The sequence below is a fragment of the Rissa tridactyla genome, chromosome 26, assembly GCF_028500815.1.
Source record: "Rissa tridactyla isolate bRisTri1 chromosome 26, bRisTri1.patW.cur.20221130, whole genome shotgun sequence".
NCBI lineage: Eukaryota > Metazoa > Chordata > Aves > Charadriiformes > Laridae > Rissa > Rissa tridactyla.
Window position 1 is genome coordinate 1,403,852 of NC_071491.1, and position 27,992 is coordinate 1,431,843.

The 27,992-nt window shown below is 56.4% G+C and overlaps 1 protein-coding gene across 1 annotated transcript; it reads left to right on the forward strand.

Annotated features, from left to right (window-relative positions):
• LOC128901577 (IgGFc-binding protein-like) lies at positions 1-24,811 on the forward strand. The gene is made up of 20 exons (XM_054183658.1): positions 1-49; positions 3,200-4,420; positions 4,539-4,873; positions 5,142-5,712; positions 6,190-6,791; positions 7,219-7,786; positions 8,506-9,092; positions 9,575-10,142; positions 11,474-11,673; positions 12,253-12,394; positions 13,028-13,359; positions 13,860-14,433; positions 15,118-15,716; positions 15,975-16,539; positions 17,594-18,195; positions 18,777-19,290; positions 21,006-21,205; positions 22,369-22,743; positions 23,224-23,508; positions 24,716-24,811. The coding sequence occupies exons 1-20, from the start codon at positions 4-6 to the stop codon at positions 24,716-24,718; spliced, it is 8,889 nt and encodes a 2,962-aa protein (XP_054039633.1). The 5' UTR covers positions 1-3; the 3' UTR covers positions 24,719-24,811.
• Positions 24,812-27,992: the final 3,181 nt, after the last annotated feature.

Consider the following 27,992-nt stretch of genomic DNA (forward strand, 5'->3'; position numbering starts at 1 on the left):
GCGATGGGCAGGACGTGGCGGTTCCCAGCCTGGTTGGCTCTTTTCTGTGGTGAGTGACACCCCAACCCCATTCCCCCCCCCCCCCCAAAAAAAAAAAACACCACTTGATTTCCCAAATATTGGCATTATTTTCGGGCTTTTTCCTGCGGGTTTCCACACCAAAAGTCCTTATTCCCTGTTTGTTTGGGTTTGGGGGTTGTTTTGTTGTTGTTGGTTTGTTTTTTTTTTCCTAAAAACTTCCCTCGTCCCCTATTTTTTCCCCCGCGCAAAAATATTTTATTACCTCTTTGCCCTTCCCCCCCCCCAAAAAAAAATAAATCTCTCATCCCCCGATTCGCTTATTTTTCATCAAAAAAATCCTTATCGCCTGCTTTTTTTTTTTTCCCAAAGAAAAAAAAGCACTTCTTCCCCTGTTTATTTGCGGTATTTTTGGGTTTTTTTTTGGGGGGGTGTGTGTGCAAAAAAAATCATTCTTTTTACCCGTTTGGCGTATTTTTTTTTCCCGGGGCGGGGGGGGAAGCGCCTTTTTAAACTGGGGCTTTGTTTTAGAGGAGGAAAAAAAAAACCAAAACAAACCCCTTATTGCCTCTCCTTTTTGAGGGAAAAAATCCCTTTTATTGGTTTTTATTTTAAGGGGAAAAAAAAAAAAAAGATGCTGTATTTACCTGGTTTGGGGTTCCCCCCCCCCCCCCGTAAAAAAAGGTCTTGATTTCTTTTTCACCAAAAAGTCGTCATTACCTTCTTTTTTTAATCTGGGGGAAAAAAAAAAATCTAAAAAAAAAATCCATTATCACAATTTCTTGCAGGAAAAAGCCCTTATCGCCTTCCTTTTAGGGGAAAAAAAAAAAAAAAACAAAATCCTATTTTTTCACAACCCCCCCCGCTCTTTTTCAGCCGAAAAAAAAAAAAAAAAACCCCAACCCTTATGAGCTACTTTTCTTTCCGAAAAAAAACCTCTTTTTTTTTTTTTTTTTTTCCTTTCGGGGAAAAAAAAGAGCCTTTATCACCCCTTTTTATTTCCCGCCAAACCTCATTAGTCCCCATTTTCCCCCAAAGTGCCCTGATTTTTTAAAGGAAAATTAAAAAAAAAAACCAAACCAAACAAAATAAAAACCCCCACCCTTCCTGGTTTTACCAAAAAAAAAAAAAAAGCCCTTTTTACCCGTTTGTTTTTTTTTTTCTTTTTGTTAAAAAAAAAAACCTTATCACCTGTTTTTTGGTGGTGGTTTTGCGTGTTTTGGGGGTTTGGGGGGTTTTTTCTGGTTTGTTTTTTTTTTTTTAGCAAACAGCCCCTTATCTCCCCGCTTTGTTTGTTTGTTTTTTTTTTTATTTGGTTTTTTTTTATTATTATTATTATTGGGGTTTTTTGATTGTTTGTTTTCCAGCAGAAGCCCTAATTTCCCTTTTTATTTTTATTTTTTTTTCCTCCCCCACCCCCAAAAAAAAGCCGTCTTTCCCTTTTTGGTGGTCATTTGGCTTCACAAAATGCCGTTATTCCCTGAGTTTGGGGGAATATTTATTATTATTATTGTTGTTATTATTATTGTTATTTTTATTATTATTATTTATTATTTTGTATCGTTTTTGTTATTAACATTATTAAAGAGCCCGTTTTACCTCTTCAGTTTGTGGGGTTTTTTTACCTTAGTAAGACCAAAAAAAAAAAACCAAAAAACTCTTTTTACCTTGTTTTGGGGTTGGTTTTTGTTTGTTGTTGTTTTTTTTTTTTTTTCCAGGGAAAAAAAAAAAGCCCTTAGTCCCTCCTATTTTTTTTTAATCGCCTTAAAAAGTCCCAGTTTCTGGGTTTGGTTTGTGGCATTTGGGGTTCCCCCCCCCCCCCCCCCCCCCCCCCCGGAAAAACAAATCCCAATATCTTTAATTCCTGTCTTTATTGGAAAAAAAACCAAAAAAAAAAAAAAAAACAAAAAACCCTTATTACCTGTATATCTTAAGGACAAAAAAAACCACCTTAATTTAATTTTTTTTAAGGAAACAGTCACAAACCCGTGTTTGGTTTTTCTTTAATTAAAAAAAAAAAAATTATTTTTTTTTAAAAATCCTTATTACCTTTTCTTTTTTTAATTGGTTTTATTTGGTAGTTTTTTTAAAGAAAGCGCTTCCACCCCCCACCCCTAGGAATTTTTCATCGAAAAGCACCTAAAACCTGTTTCGCGTTCACCGAAAACCTCTTAATACCCATATTCCTGTCGGGAAAAAAGCCCGAATCCCCCGTAATTTTTCCAGCGAAAGACCCTTCTTTTTCTTTCCCTCAGCAAAACAAGCCTTAACGCTGATTTATTTTATTTTTTTTTAAAGACTTTTTTACTGCAAGTTTCTGCAGGAAAAAAAAAAAAATATTTCTTTCCAATGGATTTTTTTTTTTCCGGGACTTTTTACTGCAATTTCTGCAGCCAAAAAAAAAAAAACAAACCCTTTTCCTCCCCTTTTTTTTTATCCCCTCAGAACTTTCTGCAGGTTTCTCCTGCCAAATGCCCTTATTCCTGATTTTTTTTTTTTTTTGCTTTCTGGGCTTTTTTCATTACGATTTCTGCAATAAAACCCATTTATGACGTTCTTTAAGAAAAAAGGGAGGGGGGGGGGGAACCACAAACGAAAAAAAAGCCCAAATCCCAGTTTTTATTGCAGTTCCTGCAACAAAAAGCTTTTATTCCCCATTTTTATTTTTCGAGACTTTCTTATGTTGCGGCAAGAAAACAACACCAAAAACCACCCCTTATCCCCTAATTTCTCGTTTTTTCACGACCTTCCGTTGCAATTTCCGCTGCAAAACGTCCTTCCTTGTTTTTTTTCGGAACTTTCTCTACCCTGCATTTCTGCAGTGGGAGGAGGTGGGGGGGGGGGAATTGATAATTTTTTATCATATTTTTTATTTTTATTTTTTTCAGAACGTTCTATGTCAGTTTCTTTCCCCAAAACCCGAATTTCTTGCGTTGTTTTGGGTTGGTGTTCCCCCCCCCCCCCCCCCCCCCCCCCCCCCAGAACTTCCTATTGCAAGTTTCTGGCCCCCTCCAAAAAAAAAAAAAAAAAAAAACCAACAGTTTTATGTCTTGATTTGGGCTATTTTTTAGGGGGTTTTTTTTGGCAGAAATTTCGACTGTAATTGTCAAAAAAAAAAAAAATGCCAAACCAAAAAAAAAAAACCCACAAAAAACCCCCTCTTTTTCCCTGCTTTTTCCAGGTCTTTCCACCGCGACTTTCCGTGGCAAGGAATTCTTCACCGTCTTCCTGCAGAACGACAATGGAGCCACCTACGCTGACATCCAGCTCCTCTTCATGGCTTACACCAACGCCACCAAGGTGACGGTGACGATGAGCGGTGACACCTTCACCCAAGGCTTCACCCTTGGGAAAGACGAGACCGTTTCCCTCCGCGTCCCGGGCAACGCGGAGCTCGTGGGCACCCAGGTTTTGAATAAGGCCATCTTGATTGAGGCCACCGAGGAGATCTCCGTCGTCTCCGTCAACTACAAGAGTTACACCATAGGGGCCACCACCGTTTTGCCCGTCGAGAAGTTGGGCAACGAATATTACGTGGTGACGCCGGAGGATAAGAAGACGGAAGGCTTGAAGGAGTTTGTTGTGACAGCCGGCAAGACTTCGACCACCGTTTCCATCAAAGTCAAGGGCAAGTTTTATTACAGAGGGAAGAATTATTCCCCGGGGTCCGTTCTCCGCATCTTCTTGAACCCCTACCACAGCTTCCAGCTGCAAAGCACCGACGATTTATCCGGCACCAAGATCAAGGCGGACAACCCCGTCGCCGTCCTCAGCGGACACACCTGCACCAAGGTCCGCATGGGCTGCGACTACGTCGTTGAGCAGCTTCTGCCCGTCGCTGCCTGGGGCAAAACCTACGTCGTCCCCCCCAACCCCTTGCAGACGGAAAGCGACTTCGCCTACATCGTGGCGGCCGAGAAAGCCCCCATCACCTACAAGAGGGGCGATTCCTCTACCACCGAGCACGTCAAGGCCGGGGAAGTCCACAAGGTCGAGATTAGGCCAAATTCGCCTCTTTACGTGACTTCTCCGGCTGCGATTCAGGTGGTTTTCTTCTTCACCGGTGCACCCGGCTCGGTTAAGCAAGACCCCTTCCTACTCAACATCCCACCCGTCTCCACCTACTGCACGTCCTACCGGGTCATCGGCCTGCACGGTTACGTGAACCACATGGTCCTCGTTGCCCGTAACGCGGACGCCAACGCCACCACCCTCAACCGGAAGACGGAGAAGACCATGGCCTGGCAAGCGATTCCCGGCACAGACTTCTCCTGGGCTGCCGTCACTATGAGCAACCCGGAAGAAATCCAGAGCGCCGAGCACGAGAGGGCACCCTTTGGGCTCCTCATCTTTGGCTTCTCCAGTTACTTTGGTTACGGTTTCGCTGGTCTTTGTGCCACAAGTAAGTAGGGTCAAGGCATGGTTGCGTCTTGCCAACGGCCGGATCTTCTCCGTGGCTGGTTTCACCTTTCGTTGCCTTCCATGGGTTGGGTTTTTATTTTTCCCCCCTTTTTCTGCAGCTTCTTCTCTGCCTTCCTGCGGAGATCTGTCTTGCAAGGAGAAATGCGAGGTGGTGGACGGGCAACCCACGTGCATCGAAGACACTGTCTTGACCTGCTGGGCCACCGGCGATCCCCACTACCAAACCTTTGACGGGAAAGCCTTCGATTTCATGGGCACGTGCAGCTACACCTTGACCAAAACCTGCGATCCGGATCCCACCCTGCCCATCTTCAGCGTCGAGACCAAAAACGAAGACAGGGGCAACCCAGAAGTCTCCTATGTTGGCGCCGTGACCGTCCGCGTCTATGACATTACCATTGTGGTGGCCAGGTCTGAGAATGGGATTGTGAGGGTAAGCAAGAAAAATAATTATCGAATCCAAAGCAATATTGCAGTATTTCATTAAATAATGTGTTTAATTATGATCTTAAGGGTCTTTTCGAACTTAAATGATTCTATGATTAGCCGTGCATGAGTTGGTGATGCTGCTACACGGTCATCTCTTGTAAGAAGACACCTCAAAGCTCAAAAAAGTCTATTTTTTTGCCTCATGTTTGATGTCGTTTGGTTGTTTTTCATGGTTGGGTTTTTTTGGTGGTTTTTTTTTTTTCCTCCTCCAGGTGAACAACCATCGCTCCCGCCTCCCCATCTCCCTCGCCCAAGGGAAACTCCGCCTGCAGCAGAAGGGCAAGTCCGTGCTGATTCAAACTGACTTCAAGCTGAAGGTCCTCTACGACTGGGATGACCACGTGGTGGTGAAACTCCCCGGTACGCTCTCCGGCAAAGTGTGCGGGATGTGCGGCAATGGCAACGGCGACCCCCAGGACGATTCCCTCATGCCTGAGGGCAACCTGGCGCAGGGCGCCGTGGAGCTGGGCCTGAGCTGGAAGGTGGCCAACGAGAGCCGTCGTTGCTGGGACAGCTGCAGCGGGGACTGCGGACGCTGCCGAAGGGACGAGGGGATGAAGTACAAGGGGGAGGAGTCGTGCGGGTTGATTACCCGACACCCGGGGCCCTTCGAGCGCTGTCACGCCACCATCAACCCCGACGTCTACCTGAAAAACTGCGTCTATGACCTCTGCGTGAACGATGGGCTCCACGTCATGCTGTGCCAAGCCCTCAAAGCCTACGCAGATGACTGCCAGGAGGAGGGAATCGCCGTCTCTGACTGGAGGACGCTGGCAAATTGTCGTGAGTAACTCCTGCTTGGCAGAAAATCCTCCCCCCTGGGTGGGCAGGGGGCTGTGACCTCCATTAAGGCGGGCGTCATTAAGGGGCGACGGGATGGAAACGAGCGGGGAAAACGGGCACAAAAGAGAAGTTGCATCAATGGGGATGTTTCTTGATCTCCCGAGTGAGGTGGGGCCCGTGTCGCTTTGAATCGGGGCGCACAAAGCTGGGTCTGAAAGCTCTGTGGGTCCCAAGCACGGGGTGGAAAAAGGTATTGCAGAAAGGCCCAAAAGTCCAGGAAGTCCACGGAAATTCCAGAAAAATCTATGTAGAAGGTCGGGAAAGTCCATGCAGAAAGTCTGTGTAGCAACTCCAGAAAGTCCAAGTCCCCACCGTGACCGCGGTGTCCCGTCCCCACCGTGACCGCGGTGTCCCGTCCCCACCGTGACCGCGGTGTCCCGTCCCCACCGTGACCGCGGTGTCCCCTCCCTTCGACAGCTCTCTCCTGCCCGAAGAACAGCAATTACACCGTGTGTGGCACCACCTGCCCCACCACCTGCAACACCCCCGCGGTGCCCGCTGACTGCCCTACCTCGGCCTGCGTGGAGACCTGCGCGTGCCAGGAGGGCTTCGTCTTCGACGCCAACGAGTGCATCCCCCAGGCTGAGTGCGGCTGCGTCTTCGAGGGCCGCCTCCACGGCCTCCGGGAGGAGTTTTGGGGTGACAGCACCTGCACCAAACGCTGCGTCTGCGATGAGGAATCCCGGCGGGCCCTATGTCGACGGGCAAGCTGCCGGGCTGAAGAAGAGTGCCGGGTGGAGGAGGGCATCCAGGATTGCTATCCCAAGAGCTATGGGACCTGCGCAGCCGTCGGTGCCACCCACTACGAGAGCTTTGACGGCAGGAGGTTCATCTTCCAGGGCACATGCATCTACCAGATGGCGGGGTTGTGCGAGAAGAGCCGAGGTCTGGTGGACTTCCAGGTGCTGGTGCAGAATGGCCACCAGGATGAGAGACCTCTGTCCTCCATCGCTCTCGTGATGGTCAAAGTCTACGGCAAAAACATTGTGATCAGCCAGAAACACCCCAGCAAAATCACGGTGAGTTTTAGCACACGTTTCTTTATCAAATCTCCACGTTCTTCACTTTCTCCTCCTCACCCCAACCTCCTTGTCCCATTTCTTCTCCTCCACCCTCATTCCTTTATTTTATTTTTTTTTCCTATATTGGGCAATTCTGAATATTCTTCTCCGACCACGCCGCTGAGATCCAGAGCTACCAGGTCTATTTGCCCCGCATGAATCAATTAAGATGAGCTTTAATTGCCTAAATATAAGGATCTCCACCTGAAGAGGGAGCTCGGCCACGGAGCCTCAGGCACGGCTCACCTCAAAGCTGGTGGCCATCTGTATTTGGGGCATGTCCTGGTTTGAGGTAGAACCTCGACCGCATGTGGCGTGAAAACAGGATTTGCTGTTACTGCTGGCTACACAATTATTATTTAATTATTTTTGCTTTTGTCCCCAGATCAACGGCCAGTTGGTCAACCTGCCGTACCACCACAGAGACAGGAAGATCTCCGTCTACAGAGGCGGGCAGGAAGCGGTGGTGGAGACAGACTTTGGCCTCACTGTCACCTATGACTGGCAAAGCCAAGTCACCGTGTCTGTGCCCAGCACTTACGCAAACACCCTGTGCGGCCTCTGCGGGAACTACGACGGGAACGCGGGCGATGAGATGATGATGAAGAACGGCCGAGTGACATCAAACCCAGACGCCTTTGGGCACAGCTGGAAGGTGACCGACATCGTGGGTTGCGCGGAGCAGTCGCAGGTGGAATGCCCCGCCATGACAGCAGCTCTGCGGCACCAGGAGCTCTCTGAGATGGGTTGCGGCATCATCCGACAAGCGGACGGACCCTTTGGAGCTTGCCACGCTCATGTGGACGCCAGCAAATACTTCCAAAACTGCGTGCATGATTATTGCCTCTTCCCGGACCAGGAAGATGTGATGTGTCCCATCATCTCCCGCTACGCCGCTGCCTGCCAGGCTGCCGGCGTGACCATCGGGAGATGGAGGACGGACGATTTCTGCAGTAAGTTGGGTTGACTGGAGGAAGGGGGCGGGGTTTTTTTGCTTCCTTGAGGGGTCACGAGCATCCAAGGGAACCCCAAGCCTGGGCCAAACCCACGTGGGGACAAAGCAGAGGTGGGAATCATCTCGCTTGGTGGTGCTTTATCTCCACCCAAAGTCTAGGTTGGTCTCATCATCTGTTTTACAGCCGATGCCACGGGGGAAAAAAACCCTTCCAGGGAACAAGACGTCTCATCTGGCTGCGACGGGGCGAATCATTTAGCCCCAATAAGCACCAATTTCTTTGCATTGGCTAAAACGAGAGCGAGGGCTAATTGCCTGGATCACTTAGAGGGCGAAACGCATGAGAATCACCAAAAATAGTGAAATTAGGGGAGAGGGACCCGCCCTGGAAGGTGACTGGGGACCCAATGCGGGAGCAATCCTGTTGCTCAAGGGAACATCCTCGTTTCCTCCAGGACAATGGGGAAAACGAGGTGATTTTTAGGGGCCTAAAACCTCCACCTCAAAAGGGTTGAAATGACCTTCGTGGACGCCTTGTCCCTCGTCATGTCCACGGTGAGCGAGAGATGAGGCTTAGCCAGGAAGTAATTGGGTAAAAATAATCTACATCCGGTGAACCTCGTCAGCGGGCAGAAAGGCGTCCCTAATGATGGGGAAAATTGCAGGATGCGGCCTCTAATTTCCTCGCTCCTGACGAATCTCCCGGTCTCGTGGCAGGTATTTCGTGTCCCGCCAACAGCCACTACGAGATCTGCTCCTGGGGCTGCAGCCAGGCCTGCAGCAGCATCTACGCCCCGGGGAAATGCTCGGAGCGGTGCAGGGAGGGCTGCGTCTGCAACAACGGCTTTGCGCTCAGCGGCGACGAGTGCGTCCCCATGTCCCGGTGCGGATGCCTCCACCAGGACTTCTACTACAAGGCGGAGGAGACCTTCTTGCCCAGCAAGCAGGAGAAGTGTCAGTGCCAGGCCGGCGGCACTGTGGACTGCCAAGAAGTTTCTTGCCCTGGAGACAGCAAAGGCAAAGTCATCGACGGCGTCTTCCAATGCTCATCCGCCGCCCTGGGGACTTGCGTGGCCACCGGTGACCGCAACTATATCTCCTTCGATGGGATGGCTTTCAACTTCTCGGGCACCTGCTCTTACGCCCTCACCGAGACCTGCAGCGGCGACGACGTCAAACCGTTTGCTGTGAAAATCGAGAAGGAAGCCCGGCAGAAGAGGAAGGTCTCCGGCATCCAAGAATTGTCTGTTGAAGTCTACGGCCTCACGTTGACCTTGACACGAGGCAAGAGAGGAGGTGTCATGGTAAGGCGGTATTTTGTGGCCCACCTCTTTCTGGGCACAAACCCGCTGGTGACAAAGCTCATGTTGACTTTGCCATGAGGCAAGAGGGACGCGGTCGCGATAGGCCCATGTTTTGGGGTCCACCTCTTTTAGGGCGCAAACGCTGGCGTCAAAGTCTACGGGCTGATGCTGACCTTGACGCAAGGGGAGAGGGAAGCCCGTAAGGCCAAGTTTTGTTGTCCACCACTTCTTGGGTGTGAACGTGGGAGCCCCAGAATCGTTTTGCCTTGATGGAGGGGAGACCTCACCCCTATCACCAAGGCAAAGCTGTGCTCGTCCCCACATCCCCTTCCAGTTTCAACGTGGGAGCCACAAATTCATTAAAAAGTTGGTTGGAAGGTGGTTTCCCACGATGTTTTGGGTTTTTTTTGTTCCTACTTCCAGAGCCGCCTCCTTGTAGTGTCCTTGAGGCTCACTGGAGGATCTCTCTCTCCCCATCCCAGGTGGACTCCATATCCCACCACCTCCCGGCCATCCTGAGTGAGGGACGGGTCCAGGTACACCAACACGGGATGGGTGTCCTGCTTCAGACTGACTTCGGCCTCATCATACACTATGACCTCCTTCACCACGTGACGGTCACAGTCCCGCAGAGCTACCAGGGCCACCTTTGTGGGCTCTGTGGCAACTACAATGGGCAACGCAACGATGATTTCCTCCTCCCCGGTGGCCAAAAGGCCCCCAACGTGGTGGTCTTTGGCTCTGCCTGGAAAACGTCTGAAGTGTCTTGCAGTGATGACTGCTCCAGGGACATCTGCCCCGTCTGCACGGAGGAGAAGGCGGCAGTCCTCCAGAAACCCAACTATTGTGGCATCCTCATGGTCCCAGAGGGCCCCTTTGGCTCCTGCCACCACCTCATTGACCCGACCTTGTATTTCCAAGCCTGCCTCCATGACCTTTGCCTCGCTGAAGGGGACACCCATGTGCTCTGCCAGAGCATCCAGAGCTACGCCACTGCTTGCCAAGATGCCGGTGTCATCATCGAGGCTTGGAGAAGACCTTCCTTCTGCCGTAAGTGGGGGGTCGCGGGGTGGGAAAGATCCTCCGTGGCCGGGAAGTCACATCCCGTCGGGATTAGTTGAAGGATTTAAGATTTATTTCTAAGGGACGCTGGGGCTGGGTGTCGGTGCTGACCCCTCTCGATGGCGTGGCATTGACGCAAATGGTGCCTGTGGGGTTGGGAGCCAACGGGGTGGACAACAGTGGCATGAAAATGATGGCACCTGGGTAAAGCCCAGCACAAGGGGGTGAATTTTCATTGGCGTTGGGGATAAATGCGGAAAGTCAACACAGGCGTCACCTGGGTGCGTTGTCACCCCTGTTTTGGGCAAGCAGGAGAAGCCAACGCAAGTGCCAACCGGGTCCATTTTTACTGGTACGGGGTGCAAACACGAAAAGCCGACGCGAGTGCCAACGGGGTGAACTTCCATTGGGCCCGGGGGCGGATGGGAAAAGCCGACACCAAGAAAAATTCACCTGGTTGGTGCTTGCGTTGGCTTTTCTCGCCTGTCGCCAACACCACGCACCACCGGGTTGTGTTGTCGTCAGCTTTCGGGCTCCGCCATCTCCTTGGGGTGCAACGCTGGGCTGGCACCGCTCGCTCGCCCGTCGTTCCATCTTCATAGAACCGTCAGAGTTGGAAGGGACCTTGAAGACCATCTAGTTCCGCCCCCCCTTGCCCTGGGCAGGGACACCTCCGGCCAGCCCAGGTTGCTCCAAGCCCCGTCCAACCTGACCTTGAACCGCCTCCAGGGATGGGGCAAACACAGCTTCTCTGGGCAACCTGGGCCAGGGGCTCACCACAGAATTTCTTCCTTGCGTCTCGTCTAAATCCTCCCCTCTTCCAGTTTAAAACCGTTTCCCCTCAACGTATCGCTCCATTCCCTGATCCGGAGTCCCTCCCCGTCTCTCCTGGAGCCACTTGAGGGACTGGAAGGGGCTCCAAGGTCTCCCCGGAGCCTTCTCTTCTCCAGGCTGAACCCCCCCAGCTGTCTCAGCCTGTCCCCACGGCAGAGGGTCTCCAGCCCTCCCAGCATCTCCGTGGCCTCCTCTGGCCCCGCTCCAACACATCCACGTCCTTCTGATGTCCCCAGAGCTGGAGGCGGCGCCGCGGGGGGGGGGAGGTGGGGGTCTCCCCATAGCAGAGCAGAGGGGCCAAATCCCCTCCCTCACCCCGCTGGGGACGCAGCCCGAGTTGCCGGTGGCTTCCTGGGCTCTTGTTGAGCTTCTCATCCCCCAACAATCCCCGAGTCCACCTCCCGCGGGCTGCTCCCCAACCATTCTCCGCCCGGCCTGGATTTGTCCTTTGGATAATCTCGGGATTATCACCCTTCTCCTTCCAGCCCTCCGCTGCCCGGCCAACAGCAGCTACTCCCTCTGCACCAACCTCTGCGTCAAGAGCTGCGCGGAGCTCGTAGATGCCTCCAAATGCCCCAAAACCTGCGTCGAAGGCTGCGATTGCGATAAAGGGTTCATCTTTGATGGGAACGCCTGCGTCCCCGAGGACAGATGTGGTTGCTTTGCGAACGGGGAACGTTACAAGGTAGGAATCTCTTGAGTTTGGGGTGGTTTGGTTTTTTGGTTTTTTTTTTTTTTAACATTTTCCTCCTGCCTGCGTTGCAGCGTGTCGCTCCAAAGGCGACCTGCGCGTGGCCGAAAGCACTTTGCAGGGGGGGGGAAAAAAAAATAAAAAAATTTCTAAATTTCCCATCTGCCAAGTGATATATTTTTTTTTTTTTGTGGTTTCGGATGAAGAGAATTGGGGCGTTTCCGTCTCTTGTATTGCTCGGCATAAAGGTGCTGGCACAGACGTGGATGCCCGGAGAGTAAACAAAGCTTTCTCCGGCTGAACGCGCTGAGTAATAACATATTTTTCCCATCAGAAAAAGGTGGAAGAGGGCAAAGCGATGGGGGTGGGGGTTTTTTTTTTTGCCTTTTTGTTGTTTTTTTTGGTCAGCAAAAGCCATAAATTCCTCAAGCAATTTCGCAAAGCTGCTTATTCTCTCCAGTAGACCTCAATGTGTGGGGTGGTTTTTCTGGGTTTTTTTTCCCCCCCCTCCCACCTCTTCTACGTATTTTTCCGCATTTATGTGGAAAACCTTTGCGACCTCTCCCCCTGCAGCCCCGCGAGTCGGTCCTGAAGGAGAATTGCCGGCGGCGTTGCACGTGCGTCCCCGGCGAGGGCTTGACTTGCAGCAGCCACAGCTGCACCGACGACGAAACCTGCGAAATCCGGGATGGGGTCTTGGGCTGCGTCAATCGAAGTAAGGAAAAAAAAAAAAAAAGAGATCGCTTGAGGGGGAAAAAAAACAAAAACAAAACAAAAAAAAAAAAAAAAAACCAAAACCAGAGGGATCTTGGAGCCAGAGCAGCTCCTGTTTAATTTAGAGGTGGCGGGATGAGGTGCGAACCCTCCGGCAAGGAGAGACGGAGCCCCGCGTGTCCCGTCTCCAACCCTAAGAGGGTCAGGGATGAGGTGGGGAGGATTTTTGGAAGGAGCGAATGGCTTCAGAAAAGCCCCCCCTCGCCTTTGCGTCCTCCCCGATGGCCTCTTTTAACCACGGCGGCACCTTTTCAAAGGACGGGGACGATCTTGGGTAACGACGAGGCCAACCTCGACACTTTTCCAAGCGATGGTGGGGGGAGGAAAAAGACAATTGAAACGGGGAAAATATTGGGGTTTGGCTACGGATTTGTTGTGCTCTGATGGACATCGCGGAGCTGCCGGTCTCATGCCAAAGCCCAAGGGGGAGCAGAGAGCGCTTGGTGGGACCTCAGCGCTGGTGAAGACGCTTGGTTTGCATGGTGACGTGGGATGTGCCCCTCAGCAGGACGTCTCCCATGGTTTCTCCCATGGTTTCTCCCATGGTTTCTCCCATGGTTTCTCCTCCTTCCAGACCCCTGCAAAGCCCTTCAGTGCCGGCCCAAGGAGAGGTGCAAGTTGAAGGATGGCCAAGCCAAGTGCGTCCCGTCCCTGGTTGCCACCTGCTGGGGTTGGGGGGACCCCCACTACCACACCTTCGATGGGCTCGATTTCGACTTCCAAGGCACCTGCACCTACACCATGGCCGAATCCTGCGGGAATGACGCCAAACTGGTGCCCTTCAAGGTGGAGGGCAAGAACGACATCCGGGGCGGGGTGAAATCCGTCTCCTACGTCAGCTTGGCCAACATCAAGGTCTACGGCCAACATATTTCCATCCACCGACGGGAACTAGGCAAAGTCAGGGTGAGTTGTCCCAAAATGGAAAGAAAATTGGCCTTTCCCCACCTCCTTTTTTCACCCATCTCCTCTGTCACGTTTGACACCTCTTCCTGCTCCATCAGGGCCACCGGTATTTTTGGCTCAATCAATCAAACCGGAAGGTGGAGTTTTGAAATGCCGGGATACACTGGGAACACGCCACCTTGCGTGGGGCAACCCAAGGTTGTTTTCTGCCCCTTGGGGGGAAGCCCAAACCACCAAAGAGGGGCTATGATTGGTAACTCCAAGAAACCTCAAAGTGGGGCGGAGATGGGGGACACAACCCCACGGGAGGTTTGCGGTGGCAGCCGGCGCGCATGAGGGGGGGTGAGGCAAAAGCAAAGTGACGTCACGAAACCGGAGGACTTTTTTTTTTTTGGGTGTCAGTATGTTGTAGCGTTGTCCCAGCCGCTATTGCGCACCGCGTACCGCGCCTACCTGGGTGCGCGCGCGTCCTCCTGACATCTGGTCCTCCCCACCCACAGGTCAACGGGGTGGTGACGCTGCTCCCGGTGAGCCTGGAGGACGGCAAGGTGCGGGTCTTCCAGAGCGGGCTCAGCGCCGTGTTGGAGACGGATTTTGGGCTGCGGGTGACGTACGACTGGACCTGGCATCTGCTCATCGACCTCCCCAGCAGCTACTACAAACACACCTGCGGCCTCTGCGGCAACTTCAACCTCAAGCCCGAGGACGACATCCCCCAGAGCGGCAACGACCTCGCCGCCGTGGTGGCCTGGGCCGAAAGCTGGAAAGTCCCCGAAGACGACGATCCCTTTTGCTGGGATTATTGCGAAGGCAACTGCCCGGTGTGCGAGGAGGAGAAAAAGGAGCTGTACGGGGGCAACCAGTACTGCGGTCTCATCAAAAAAACCTTCCAGGGGCCTTTCAAGGCTTGCCACGACGTCGTCAAGCCCCAGGATTTCTACCGCAACTGCCTCTATGACGTTTGCATTAACAACGGGGCGAAGAAAATCCTCTGCCAGGTGCTGGAGTCGTACGCCTCTACCTGCAAGAGGGAGGGAGCCATCGTGCACGACTGGAGGACGCCGTCGGGCTGCCGTAAGCAACGGGTTTCCCCCTCGGTCTGCGTGGCGGGGCGGTTTTCGCAAAGAAGGTGGGGGGGATATCTATGCATGGGAATGATGGGTGCAAAGCGCTCGGTGTTTATTTGCAGGGGGGGCAATATCCAGCTCCGGGGCATTGCCTGCAAAATAATAAGGGAATTTGCAGGGAGTAGCGTCCAATCCCGGGGACGTTGCGCGCAAAAGCGCTCGGTGCGCTCGGAGGGTGCAATATCCCGTCCCCCGGCCGTTGCATGCCACGTGCTCGACGCGTTCACACCCTGCAAGGTCCGCCCTCGGGACGCTGCGTGCCCAAGCCCTTGATTCACGAACAGGGGGCAAGACCCATCCCTGAGATGTTGCACGCAACGCCCTCAGCGCGTTCGCGGGGTGCAAGAGGCAGCCTCGGGACGTCGCGCGCAAAGCTCGCGGTGCCTTCGCGCGGCGCGAGGTTCGTCCCAGGGCGTTGCGTGCAATGCGCGCTCGGTGCCTTCATGGGGTTCAAATCCCATCCCCGGGACATTGCGCGCCAGACGCTCAACGCATTCACACAATGCAAGATCCGTCCCTGGGACGTTGCATGCGAACCGCTCGCCGCGTGAACTCTCTGCAATACCCACGTGACGCCGCGTCCTCCCCCTTCTTCTAACTGCCCCGTTTCCTCCCCCCTTACCCCCCACAGCGTTACCCTGCCCCGAAAACAGCCACTACGAAGCCTGTGGCAACGCCTGCCCGGCCACATGCACCGACCAGGATGCGCCCACCACTTGCACCCAGCCCTGCGTGGAGACCTGCGCCTGCAACGAGGGCTACGTCCTCAGCGGTGGCCAGTGCGTGGCGGTGGCCAGCTGCGGCTGCACCCACAACGGTCGCCACTACCGCCCCGGCGAGGAGTTTTGGGCAGATGAGACCTGCCAATCTCAGTGCAGGTGTCACCCGGATCTGGGCATGGTGGTGTGCAAGGAAGGCGGTTGCAAGCTGGGCGAGACGTGCGCCATGGTGAAGGGGGTGCGGCGGTGCGTGGCCAAGAGCCGCTCCATCTGCGTGGCCACCGGCGACCCCCATTACACCACCTTCGACGGGCGCCGCTATGATTTCATGGGCACCTGCATCTACCAGTTGGCTGCCCTCTGCTCTGACGACCCCACCCTTGTCCCCTTCAACGTCACCGTGGAGAACAACAACCGGGGCAGCCGCGTGGTCTCCTACACCAAGGAGGTCACCTTGAACGTCTACAACATGACCCTCAGCCTCAGCCAGGCGCACCCCCAGAAGCTCAAGGTAGGGGATGAATGAGGTGCCGGTTGAGTTGCAAGGGCATCGCCTGACATCTGGGTGGGCTTCAAGGTCGTCGCATGGCACTTGGTTGGGTTGGAAGGTCATCGCATGGCGTCCTGCTGGGTTGAAAACTCATTGCGTGGCGTCTGGGTGGATTGCAAGGTCGTATGGCATACGGTCGAGTTGCGAGCTTGTTGCACGGTGCCTTGGAGGGCTTTGCAGCCGTCGCGTGGCGTCATGCACCTCACCGTGTCCTTCCAGGTCAACGGCATCTTGGTGGATCTGCCCTTCGACCACGGCGACAAGGTCCGCGTCTTTCTCAAGGGCGTCCACGGCTTCATCAAGACCGACTTTGAGGTCATCGTCACCTTCGACTGGTACAGCTATGCCAGGGTCATCCTCCCCAACACCTACTCGGGGGCCGTCTGCGGCCTCTGCGGCAACGCTGACGGCGACCCCCAGGACGACTTCGCCTTGCCTGACGGGCAGCAGGTTGCCGACGCAATCCAATTTGCCGACTCCTGGAAGGTGGCCGACGTCCCCGGTTGTGGGGCCGGTTGCACCGAGGGTTGCAAAGTTTGCACCGAAGCGGAGAAACGCGCCTACCGGGGCGACAAACACTGCGGGCTCCTGGTGAAGAAGCGAGGACCCTTCGCCGCCTGCCACAGCGCCATCGACCCGGCCCCCTACTTCGACGATTGCCTCTTTGATACCTGCCTCTACGAGGGGCACCAGGAAACCGTCTGCCGCTCCCTGAGTGCCTACGTCACCGCCTGCCAGAGCGAGGGCATCCGCATCAAGCCCTGGCGCACCATCGCCTTCTGCAGTACGTGGGGCCGGGACATCTCCCGGGGGTTGCGCGTAAGCAGGTGGTGGGGGGTTTGCCTGCCCGAGGGCTTTTTCGTTGGCACGAAGGGCTTCGGTCCCACGCGCGAAGGTTTTCTGGGTCGTACGAAGGGTTTGGGGCTCACACGCACGGAGATCTCTTTTTTTTTTTTTTTTTTTTTTTTTTTTTTTTTTTCGTTTGAACCAAGGTTTTGGGGGCTTGCACGCAAGAAGGTGGTTGAGCTCGCACGCACGGAGGCGGCCTTGTTTGGGCGGAGGATTTGGGACTCACGCGCATGAGTTCTTTGGGGCTTGTATCCACGAAGAGTGGTTTGTGCGGAGGATTTGGGGCTCGCACACATGAGCTCTTTCGGGCTCGTATGCATGACGAGGGCTTTGTGCGGAGGATTTGGGGCTCACATACATGAAGAGTGGTTTGCGCAGAGGATTTGGGGCTCGAATCCACAAAGAGTGGTTTGCGCGGAGGATTTGGGGCTCGCGCACGTGAGTTCTTTGGGGCTTGTATGCATGACGAGGGCTTTGCGCAGAGGATTTGGGGCTCGTATCCATAAAGACTGGTTTGCGCAGAGGATCTGGGGCTCGTATCCATGGAGAGTGGCTCGCGCGGGGGATTTGGGGCTCGTATCCATGAAGAGTGGTTTGCGTGGAGGATTTGGGGCTCGCGCGCATGAGCTCTTTGGGGCTCGTATCCATGAAGAGTGGTTTGCACAGAGGATTCGAGGCTCGTATCCATGAAGACTGGTTTGGGCGGAGGATTTAAGGCTCGTATCCATGAAGAGTGGTTTGCGCAGAGGATTTGAGGCTCGTATCCACGAAGAGTGGTTTGTGCGAAGGATTTGGGGCTCGCGCGCATGAGTTCTTTGGGGCTCGTATCCACGAAGAGCGGTTCGCGTGGAGGATTTGGGGCTCGCACGCACGAAGGCGCTCTGGTTTGCAAGGTTCAGGACTTCCACGCGCAAAGGATTTTGGGGTCCTGCCGACAAAACCCCTGATCGTTTTTTTTTTTTTGTGTTTGTTTTTCTCCAACTTCCCAGGTCTCATCTGCCCCCCAAACCAGCACTACGAGCTCTGCGGTCCGACCTGCCCGGCCACGTGCCGGGGCCAAGAAGCAGCAGAGGAATGCGAAGAAGCTAAGTTTTGCGCCGAAGGCTGCTTCTGCGACCAGGGCTTCTTGCTGAGCGGCAACCGCTGCGTCCCCTTGTCCCAGTGCGGCTGCTGGCACCAGGAGCGTTACTACCAGGCGGGCGAGGAGTTTTTCGCCTGCCCGCGTTGCAGCGAGCGTTGCGTTTGCAAAGGGGACGGGGCGGTGGAGTGCCAGCCAGCGGGTTGCGGGGCGGCCGAGGTGTGTGAAGTGCAGGACGGGGTGCGGGGCTGTTACCCCCGGGACTGCGGGCGCTGCCAGGTGCTGGGGGCGGTTTCCTACAGCACCTTCGACGGGCACCCGTTGCGTTTCGCCGGCACCTGCGCCTACGTGTTGGCGGCGGTCGAGGATGCCGGCCCCGAGGACCCGCTGGTGCCCTTCATGGTGGAGGTGGAGAAGGAGAACAACCAGGAGGCACCGGCCATCCGCCGGCTGCTGGTGACGGTGCACGGCGTCACCCTCGGCATGGCCAGGGGCGCCCAGTGGGAGGTGACGGTGAGTGGGGCTGTTCTGGGAGGGGGCCAAAAGGGCTTTGGGGCGTGAAGCCCGGTGGGCAAATGCCATCTTGGGGGGGGCGCAGCAAGGGGTATGAAGCTTGCTCTGGGGTGCAAACCTGGCTTTGGGGGGCAGAGGAGGAGAGGTAAATCTGGTGTGGGGCGCAAACCCCTTTCTGGGGTGCGCGGCAGGTGGTGCGAGCCCCGCTTTGGGGGGCAAATCTGACATCGGGGGCCACAGCAGAAGGTGCGAGCCCTGTTTTGGGGTGCGAATCTTGACTTCGGGGCACACAGGAGGAGGCGCAACCCCAATTTTGGGGGGCAAAGCCCTTTCTGGGGTGCGCAGCAGGTGGTGCGAGCCCCGCTTTGGGGGGCAAATCTGCTGTCGGGGCGCACAACCCTGCTTTGGGGTGCCAACTGGGCTTCGAGGCGCACAGGGGAAGGTGCAAACCCATCTTTGGGGTGCAAACCTGCCTTTGGGGTGCACAGCAGGACAGGCAACCCCTGTTTTGGGGTGCGAACGTGACTTTGGGGCGCACCCATGCCCCATCACCCCACTCTTTTTTTTTTTTTCCCCCGCAGGTGGACGGCGAGCAGCACCTCCTGCCGCTGACGCTGGCCGAGGGGGCCGTGACGGTGACCCAGGAAGGCGCCCACCGGGTGGTGCAGGTGCAAGGTGGCCCCAAACTCCTCTACGACGGCCAGAACTACGCGGTGCTCACCCTCCCCAGCACCTACCACGGCCGCACCAAGGGCCTCTGCGGTGACTTCAACGGCGACGCCAGCAACGACCTCACCACCCCGCAAGAATTGGGGGACGCCTGGGGCACCCTGACCCCCACCTGCACCCATGGTTCTCCACCACCCGCTTGCTCCTCGGACACCCCGGGGCCCTGCGGGGTGTTGGCGGAGGCGACGGGCCCCTTCGCCGGGTGTCATGGGGTGGTGGCACCCCAGGAGTACGTGGCCGGCTGCCTGCAGGAGCAGTGCGGCCGAGAGGACGCCGCGGCCTTGTGTCGCAGCTTGCAGGCCTACGCCGCCGCGTGCCAGGCCGCCGGCGGGGAGCTGCAGGAGTGGCGGGCAGCTGCCAAGTGCCGTGAGTCACCTGCCAATCGGGGCATTGCGTGCGGCGGGTCGGTGTTTCTGTGAGGGGTGAAGCGGTTGCATGCGGCGGGTCAGTGTTTCCGCGAGGGACAGAGTGATTGCATGTGGCGGGTCGGCGTTTCCGCGAGGGATGCGGCAGTTGCAGGCAGCGGGTTGGCGTTTCCATGAGAGACAGCGGTTGCATGCGACGGGTTGGCGTTTCCGCGAGGGATGGGGCGGTTGCGTGTGGCAGGTTGGCGTTTCCGCGAGGGATGAAGTGGTTGCATGTGACGGGTTGGCGTTTCCATGAGGCACAGAGTGGTTGCATGCAACGAGTTGGTGTTTCTGCAAGGGATGAAGCGGTTGCATGTGACGGGTTGGTGTTCCCGTGAGAGACGGAGCGGTTGCATGCGGCAGGTTGGCGTTTCCGCGAGGGATGGGGCGGTTGCAGGCAGCAGGTTGGCGTTTCCATGAGAGACGGAGCAGTTGCGTGCAGCGGGTTGGCGTCTCTGCAAGGGATGCAGCGGTTGCATGCAACGGGTCGGTGTTTCTGCAAGGGATGCAGCGGTTGCATGGAGCGGGGTTGACATTTCCGCAAGGGACAGAGCGGTTGCACGTGGTGGGTCAGTGTTTCTGTGAGGGATGGGGCGGTTGCGAGCGACGGGTCGGTGTTTCCATGAGAGACGGAGCGGTTGCGAGCGACGGGTTGGCGTTTCCGCAAGGGATGGGGCGATTGCGTGTGGCAGGTCAGCGTTTCCGCGAGGGATGAAGTGGTTGCATGCGACGGGTTGGCGTTTCTGCAAGGAATGAAGCGGTTGCGTGTGTTGGGTTGGCGTTTCCAAGAGAGACGGAGCGGTTGCGAGCGACGGGTCGGCGTTTCCACGAGGGATGGGGCGGTTGCGAGCGACGGGTCGGCGTTTCCGCGAGGGATGCGGCGGTTGCATGCGACGGGTCGGCGTTTCCGCGAGGGACGGAGTGATTGCATGCGACGGGTTGGCATTTCCGCGAGGAACGCGGTGGTTGCATGCGGCGGGTCGGCGATTCCGCGAGGGATGGGGCGGTTGCATGCGGCGGGTCGGCGATTCCGCGAGGGATGAAGCGGTCGCATGGCGTTTCCTCAAGGGAAAATCCGTGGTCGCACGCGGCAGGGTCAAGTTTCTGCAAGGGGAAAGCGGTCACAGGCGGCGGGGTTGCGTTTCCCGAGGCCGCGGTGGCCACGTGCAGCAGCTCTGATTTTTTTTTTTATTTTTTTTTTTTTTCAAAGCCCGCAGGAAAGCAAAGCGGTCGCGCGCTTTATTTCCTCCGGGAATGGGGGGAAAACACGTGGAACGCAGAGATTTTTCCAATTCCTGAGGCGGTGCAAACTTTTTTTTCCGGGGCGGGGGGGAAAGGCGGTTGGATGCAGAATTTGGGGTGGATTCGCAGGGTTTTTTTTTTTTTTTTCGCCAGGGAAAAGCAAAATTCCTGGGGGTGGAGGATGGGAATTTTTTTTTTTTTTTTTTTGCCCCGGGGGAAGCCCTGCGTGTGCCGCATCCGCCTTTGGCGCAATATTTACTCTTGCGACCGCTTCTGCGACGCGCGGTGGGGTGGTTCGTTTTGGGGGTTTGTTTGTTTGTTTTTTGGTTTTTTTTTTTTTTCTAGGAAAAAAAGAAAATCAAGAGTAAACGAATAAAGTTCCTTCTGTTTTTTTGATTTATTTTTTTTTTTAATTTTTTTTTTGGCCCCCAGCCCTCTCCTGCCCTCCCAACAGCCACTACGAGCTCTGCACCCGCAGCTGCGACTACGCTTGCGCCGGCCTCTCCGCCGGCGCCCGCTGCACCGACAAGTGCTTCGAGGGCTGCCGCTGCGACGAGGGCTTCCTCTTCAACGGGGCCGAGTGCGTCCCCGCCGGCTCCTGCGGCTGCCTGCACCGTGGCCGCTACTTCGAGGTGGGCGCCGCCGGGGAGGCGGGGACCCTCCCGAGGGGAGTGTTGCACCCCTGAGTGTCCCGTGGGTGCTTCCACCCTTGGAAGGGGAGGTTGCACCCTTGGAAGGGGGATATTGCACCCCTGCGTGTCCCATGGGTGCTTCCACCCTTGCGAGAGGAGGTTGCACCCTTGGAAGGGGGGTGTTGCACCCCTGCGTGTCCCATGGGTGCTTCCACCCTTGGAAGGGGAGGTTGCACCCTTGGAAGGGGGATATTGCACCCTTGCATGTCCCATGGGTGCTTGCACCCTTGGAAAGGGAATGTTGCACCCTTGGAAGGGGGATATTGCACCCTTGCATGTCCCATGGGTACTTCCACCCTTGGAAAGGGAATGTTGCACCCTTGGAAGGGGACGTTGCACCCTTGGAAAGGGGGTGTTGCACCCTTGCATGTCCCATGGGTGCTTGCACCCTTGGAAGGGGAATGTTGCACCCTTGGAAAGGGGGTGTTGCACCCCGGCATGTCCCATGGGTGCACCCTTGGAAGGGGAGGTTGCACCCTTGGAAGGAGGATATTGCACCCCTGCGTGTCCCATGGGTGCTTCCACCCTTGGAAAGGGAATGTTGCACCCTTGGAAGGGGGGTGTTGCACCCCTAAATGTCCCATGGATGCTTGCACCCTTGGAAAGGGGGTGTTGCACCCCGGCATGTCCCATGGATGCACCCATGGAAGGGGAGGTTGCACCCTTGGAAGGGGGATATTGCACCCTTGCGTATCCCATGGGTGTTTGCACCCTTGGAAGGAGGATATTGCACCCCTGCGTGTCCCATGGGTTCTTCCACCCTTGGAAAGGGAACGTTGCACCCTTGGAAGGGGGGTGTTGCACCCCTGCGTGTCCCATGGGTGCTTGCACCCTTGGAAGGGGAACGTTGCACCCTTGGAGGGGAACGTTGCACCCTTGGAAGGGGCACGTTGCGCCCTTGCACATCCCAAGGCGGATGCCGATTGCCTGCGGCGTTTCTTCCCCTCCGACGCCTCCCCCAGGGGGAAAACCCATTGCGCCCAGCACTTCCCCCCCCGCCCCCCAACTTTTGGCATCTTTTTCAGGGCGGGGGGCGGGGTGGGGTGGGATGGGATGGGACCTGTCGTGCGCAGCCTTTTGAATTGCCTCGTCCTGTCCCGCAGATCGCCGAGACCGTCCTCTCCCCCGACTGCAGCCAGAGCTGCACGTGCCGGGCGGCCGGCGGCATGCATTGCCTCCCGGCCGCTTGCCCCTTCGGCCAAGCCTGCGGCCTCAAAGACGGAGTTCGGGGTTGCGTGGACCAACCGGGACGTTGCACCTTGGCCCCCGCCGCTCGCTTCGTCTCCTTCGATGGGGCCACCGGCACCACCACGGCCGCCGGGATCTACGTGGTGGTTGCCCTCTGCGACCACCTTCGGCCCGCCTGGTTCCGGCTCTTGGCTGACGTTGGGGAGAACCAGGACCGGCCGACCGTGGTGGCCCTTCATCTCTTCAGCCCCAAGGCCTTCCTCACCATCAAGAGGGACAAGAAGGTCTGGGTAGGTTGTCCCCACCCCGCTGCCACCCCCCAAAAAAAAAATCCCCCCCCGCCCTTCACTGTTACCAAAATCCCTGGCTTTTCCACCAAAATCCATCGGGGTCATGCAAGGGAAGCACCGACGCGGGCCGGCCTTCGTCCCACCGCCGCCATGAGATGGCCACGTGTTCGCCCCGCCCTTTGTTTTGACCAAAACTGCTCTTTTTCCCCCCCCCGTTTTCATCCAAGAGAAGCACGTCACCCAAAACGGGGTGATTTCGCTCCCCCTCTCCATCCCACGTAGCCCCCCCCCCCGCCCAGGGCGCTTCACGCCATACCTAAAATGGAGGGATTTCACCCCGTTTTGGGTTCCACCGCTGCGCAGAAGGTTGGTGGGGGAGAAGTGACCCGTTTCTTGGCTTTTTCACCCCAATTTTTGGAACGGATTTCACTGGCGCCTCACAGCAGACCCACGGTGTGTCCCTATTGGTGCCTTCTCCAGGTCAACGGGGTCCCGGCCACCCTCCCCGTGGAGGTCTCCAACGCGTTGACCATCAAGGAGAGCCGGGGCACCATCTGGATCACCCAGGAACCCGAATTCGTCATCGGCCTCAGCCCTGCCGGGGAGGTGACGGTGACGGTGGCCCGGGACCTGAGCCAGCAAGTCTGCGGGATGTGCGGCAACTACAACGGCAACGCGGGCGACGACCTCCGGGGGCCCGACGGGAAACTGGTGGGGGACGTGGTGGCGGCGGCCAAAGCCTGGAGGGCGCCCGACTTCACCCACGTGAGTGTCCCCAGGAGGTGACGACACGGGTCTCGGTTTGGGGGATATTTCTCATCTTTTCGTGTCCTACCTCGGTCTTTGTTGTGTCCCCGGTGGTGGCTTTGGTGCCACCACTGTGAAGAATTCATCCCATCCCCTCATAATCACCAAAATTGCTTTTTTTTTTTTTTTTTTCCCCCCTGTTTTAATCCGAGGAGAGCGGTGTCCTTCATCCCATCGCCCTCCAAGGGATCTTCATCCAGCGGCCCAGCCCTTCAGATTAACCAAAAACTGTCTTTTTTCCAACTGTTTCACGCAAGGGGAAGCCCCCGCAGGCGCCGCCCTTCGTCCCCCCCATCCTCATGAGACGTCCACCTGTTGGCCCGTCTCTTCATTTTAACCAAAAATTGCCTTTTCCCCACCGATTTCATCCAAGAGAGAAGCAGCACCGTTGTCATCAAGAGATGGCCGTGCCTTGCCCCATCTTTCCGTTTTGACCCAAATCCCCCCTTTTTTTTTTCCCCCCTGACTCGTTTCATGCGAGGAAGAGCGCCCACGTGTGGTGTCCTTCGTCCCACCATCATCCGTGAGATCATCTTCCATCAGCCCGTGCCTTCAGATTAACCAAAATTACCTTTTTTTGCCGCCGATTTAATGGAAGGGAAGGTGCCGTCTTCATCCCGCTCTCACCAAGAGCTCTTCGTCTGTTGTCCCCGTTCCTTAAACTTAACCAAAATCACCGTTTCCCCCCCCCCCGCCCCCCCCGATTTCACACAAGAGGAGCCCTCACAGGCGCTGTCCTTCGTATTAACCAAAATAGTCCTTTTTTCCCCTCAAACCGGGTCCAAAATCGCCTGCGAGGAACCCCGATGGGTTCATTGGTGGGCCCCGTCATCACGTCCGGAGAAAGAGGGGGAGGGAGCCCAAAAAGAGGGGGAAAGACCCCCCAAAAAAAGGGGAAAACCCCCAAAAAAGGGAAGGGGGGACGGACTCAAAAACGGGGGGAAAAACCCCAAAAAAGGAAGGGGGAAAACACCCCAAGAATTGGGGGTTTAACCCTCTTTTTTTCTCTCGTTTTTCTCTTTCTCTCGTTTTTCTCTTTCTCTCGTTTTTCTCTTTCTCTCGTTTTTCTCTTTCTCTCGTTTTTCTCTTTCTCTCGTTTTTCTCTTTCTCTCGTTTTTCTCTTTCTCTCGTTTTTCTCTTTCTCTCGTTTTTCTCTTTCTCCCAGTGATGCCGAAAACCCGCCTTTTAGACTGCTGACGGGACGGTCGCGCCTCATCGCTGAGGTCATCAGGGCCAAAACATCCCCACCCCCCCCCACCCCCCAAAAAAAAAGGGATTTTTTTTTTTCCCCACCTCTCACCTAAATTTGAGGTTCCTCCCCCCCCCCCCCCCCCCAAAAAAATAAAAAAAAAAAAAAATGGGAGAAGGCGCCGCTGGCTTCGATTTTGCAAATAAAAGAGAGCGTGGGAAAAAGTGGTTATGGGGCACGTAGGGCTGGGGGGGGGGGGGGGGGGGTTGAGGGGGGGGGCTTGGGGTGTTTCCCGGACGCCTGGCTCCCCTGCCAGCCCTCTCCCGCCCCAGGCTGTTCCTGACCCCCCCTTGACCGGTTTCAGTCAATAATTCCCGTCACAACCCTGGCACGGGGCCCCCGGACACCTGGGTCTGTCCCCCCCCCCCACCCCGGGGGAGGGTGACACCCGGACGCCTGGGTCCCCTGGAGGATGAGGAAGGGGGAAAGGGGGGAGTGGAGGAGGCTCCCGGATGCCCGGGGAGGGTGGGGGTGGTGTCCCCTTCCCGCTGTCTCCAGTTGCTCCCAGTCTCTCCCACTTTGTCCCCGTCCCCCTCCAGTGTGCCCCCAGTCCCTTCCAGTCTCCCCCAGTTTGTCCCAGTCCCCTCCACTGTGTCCCCAGTACATCCCAGTCCCTCCACGAGTCCCTTCCAGTCTCTCCCAGTTTGTCCCAGTCCCCTCCAGTGTGCCCCCAGTGCATCCCAGTTTGTCCCAGTCCCTTCCAGCGTGTCCCCAGTACATCCCAGTCTCCCCCAGTTTGTCCCAGTCCCCTCCGCTGTGCCCCCAGTACATCCCAGTCCCCCCAAGAGTCCCTCCCCGTCTCCCCCAGTTCGTCCCAGTCCCCTCCAGTGTGCCCCCAGTACATGCCAGTCTCCCCCAGTTTGTCCCAGTCCCCTCCACTGTGCCCCCAGTACACCCCCGTCCCCCCAAGAGTCCCTTCCAGTCTCTCCCAGTTTGTCCCAGTCCCCTCCAGTGTGTCCCCAGTACATCCCAGCCCCCCTGCAAGTCCCTTCCAGTCTCCCCCAATTAGTCCCAGTCCCCTCCAGCATGTCCCCAGTACATCCCAGTCCCCCCAAGAGTCCCTTCCAGTCTCCCCCAGTTTGTCCCAGTCCCCTCCACTGTGCCCCCAGTGCATCCCAGTCTCCCCCAGTTTGTCCCAGTCCCCTCCAGTGTGCCCCCAGCACATCCCAGTCTCCCCCAGTTTGTCCCAGTCCCCTCCAGTGTGCCCCCGGTGTCCCCCATTTCTCCCAGTGCATCCCAGTGTCCCCCCATGTCCCTGTTTTCCCCCCAGTATGTCCCACTCCCCGCAAACGTCACCCCCCCCCCCCCCAGTGTCTCCCCAGTCCGCTCCAGTCTCCCCCAGTATGCCCCCAAGTGCATTCCGGTCCTCCCCCAGTGTTACCAGTCCCTCCCAGTTTGTCCCAGTGCCCCCCCCCCAGTGCCTGCCAATGCAGGGGGGAGTGTCCCCCAGCATGTCCCAGTCCCCCCCCGAGTGTCCCCCCCAGCAAGAGCCAACAGTCCATCCCAGTTTGTCCCAGTCCCCCCCAGTGGCGGTGAGGGCAGAGAAGGAAGTGCCCGGGGCCCTGGGAGGTGCCACCTGCGTCCCTGTCCCCGTCACCCACCCCCCCAACCCCCCCCGGGGCTGTCCCCAGCCCTGGCCATAAAGTGACACCAGTCACGCTGCCACCACCAGCCACCACCATGGGACCTCGGTGAGTGCGGGGACACTGGGGGACATGGGAGGGGACCTGGGGACAGGACACGGGGACACAGAGGGGGACATCGAGGGACACGGGAGGGGATATGGGGACATGGAGGGGGACACTGAGGGACATGGGAGGGGACACGGGGACATCTGGACCCATGGGGACATGGAGGGGGACATGGGGACACTGGGGGACAGGGGGACGGGACGTGGGGACATGGAGGGGGACATGGGAGGGGACATGGGGACAATGGGGGACACGGGGATGGGACATGGGGACATCTGGACACATGGGGACACGGAGGGGGACATTGAGGGACATGGGAGGGGACATGGGGACACTGGGGGACACGGGGATGGGACATGGGGACATCTGGACACATGGGGACATGGAGGGGGACATTGAGGGACATGGGAGGGGACATGGGGACAATGAAGGACATGGGAGGGGACATGGGGACACATGGGGACATGGAGGGGGACATGAGAGGGGACAAGGGGACACTGGGGGACACGGGCATGGGAGATGGGGACGGGACATGGGGACATACAGGGGGACATTGAGGGACATGGGAGGGGACATGGGGACACTGGGGGAAATGGGGACATGGAGTGGGACATTGAGAGACATGGGAGGGGACATGGGGACATGGAGGGGGACATGAGAGGGGACATGGGGACGGGACACGGGGACATGGAGGGGGACACTGGGGGACATGGGAGGGGACATGGGGACACGTGGGGACACGGGGACATGGGAGGGGACATGGGGACACATGGGGACATGGAGGGGGACATGGGAGGGGACATGGGGATGGGACATGGGGACATGGAGGGGGACATTGAGGGACATGGGAGGGGACATGGGGTCACCGGGGGACATGGGAGGGGACATGAGAAGGATGTGGGGACCTGGGGACATCTGGACACATGGGGACGTGGAGGGGGACATGGGAGGGACATTGAGGGACATGAGAAGGACTTAGGGGGACATTGTGGGACATGGGGACATGGCGGGAGCATGGAGGACGTGGGAGGGGACGCGAGGATCTCTGGCCACCTGGGGACATCTGGATGCATGGGGACATGGAGGGAGACATGGAGGGACATGGGACGGGTCATGAGAAGGACAGGGGGACATGGAGGGACATTGCAAGACATGGGGACATGGGAGGGGACATCTGGAGACATGGGGACATTGGGGGACACGGAGAGGGGCACTGAGGGACATGGAAAGGGACACGAGAAGGACATGAAGACATGGGGGGGACACAGATGAAGGACAGCTGGGTGGATGGGTGGAGAAGACATGGCTGGCTGGATGGATGGATGGGTGAAGGACAGCTGGGTGGATGAAGAAGACATGGATGGGTGGATGAAGGATAGATGGATGGATGGATGAAGGCATGGATGGATGAAGAAGGCATGGATGGGTGGATGAAGGATGGATGAAGAAGACATGGATGAGTGGATGAAGGATGGATGGATGGATGGATGGATGGATGGATG

What these genes read in the sequence shown, in the direction of transcription:
- LOC128901577 (XM_054183658.1), top strand. Translation starts at nt 4, where the DNA reads ATGGGCAGGACGTGGCGGTTCCCAGCCTGGTTGGCTCTTTTCTGTG. An exon ending in AACACCCCAGCAAAATCACG is followed by an intron (nt 6,792 to 7,218) that starts GTGAGTTTTAGC and finishes TTTTGTCCCCAG; the next exon opens with ATCAACGGCCAGTTGGTCAA. An exon ending in GAGGACGCCGTCGGGCTGCC is followed by an intron (nt 14,434 to 15,117) that starts GTAAGCAACGGG and finishes TACCCCCCACAG; the next exon opens with CGTTACCCTGCCCCGAAAAC.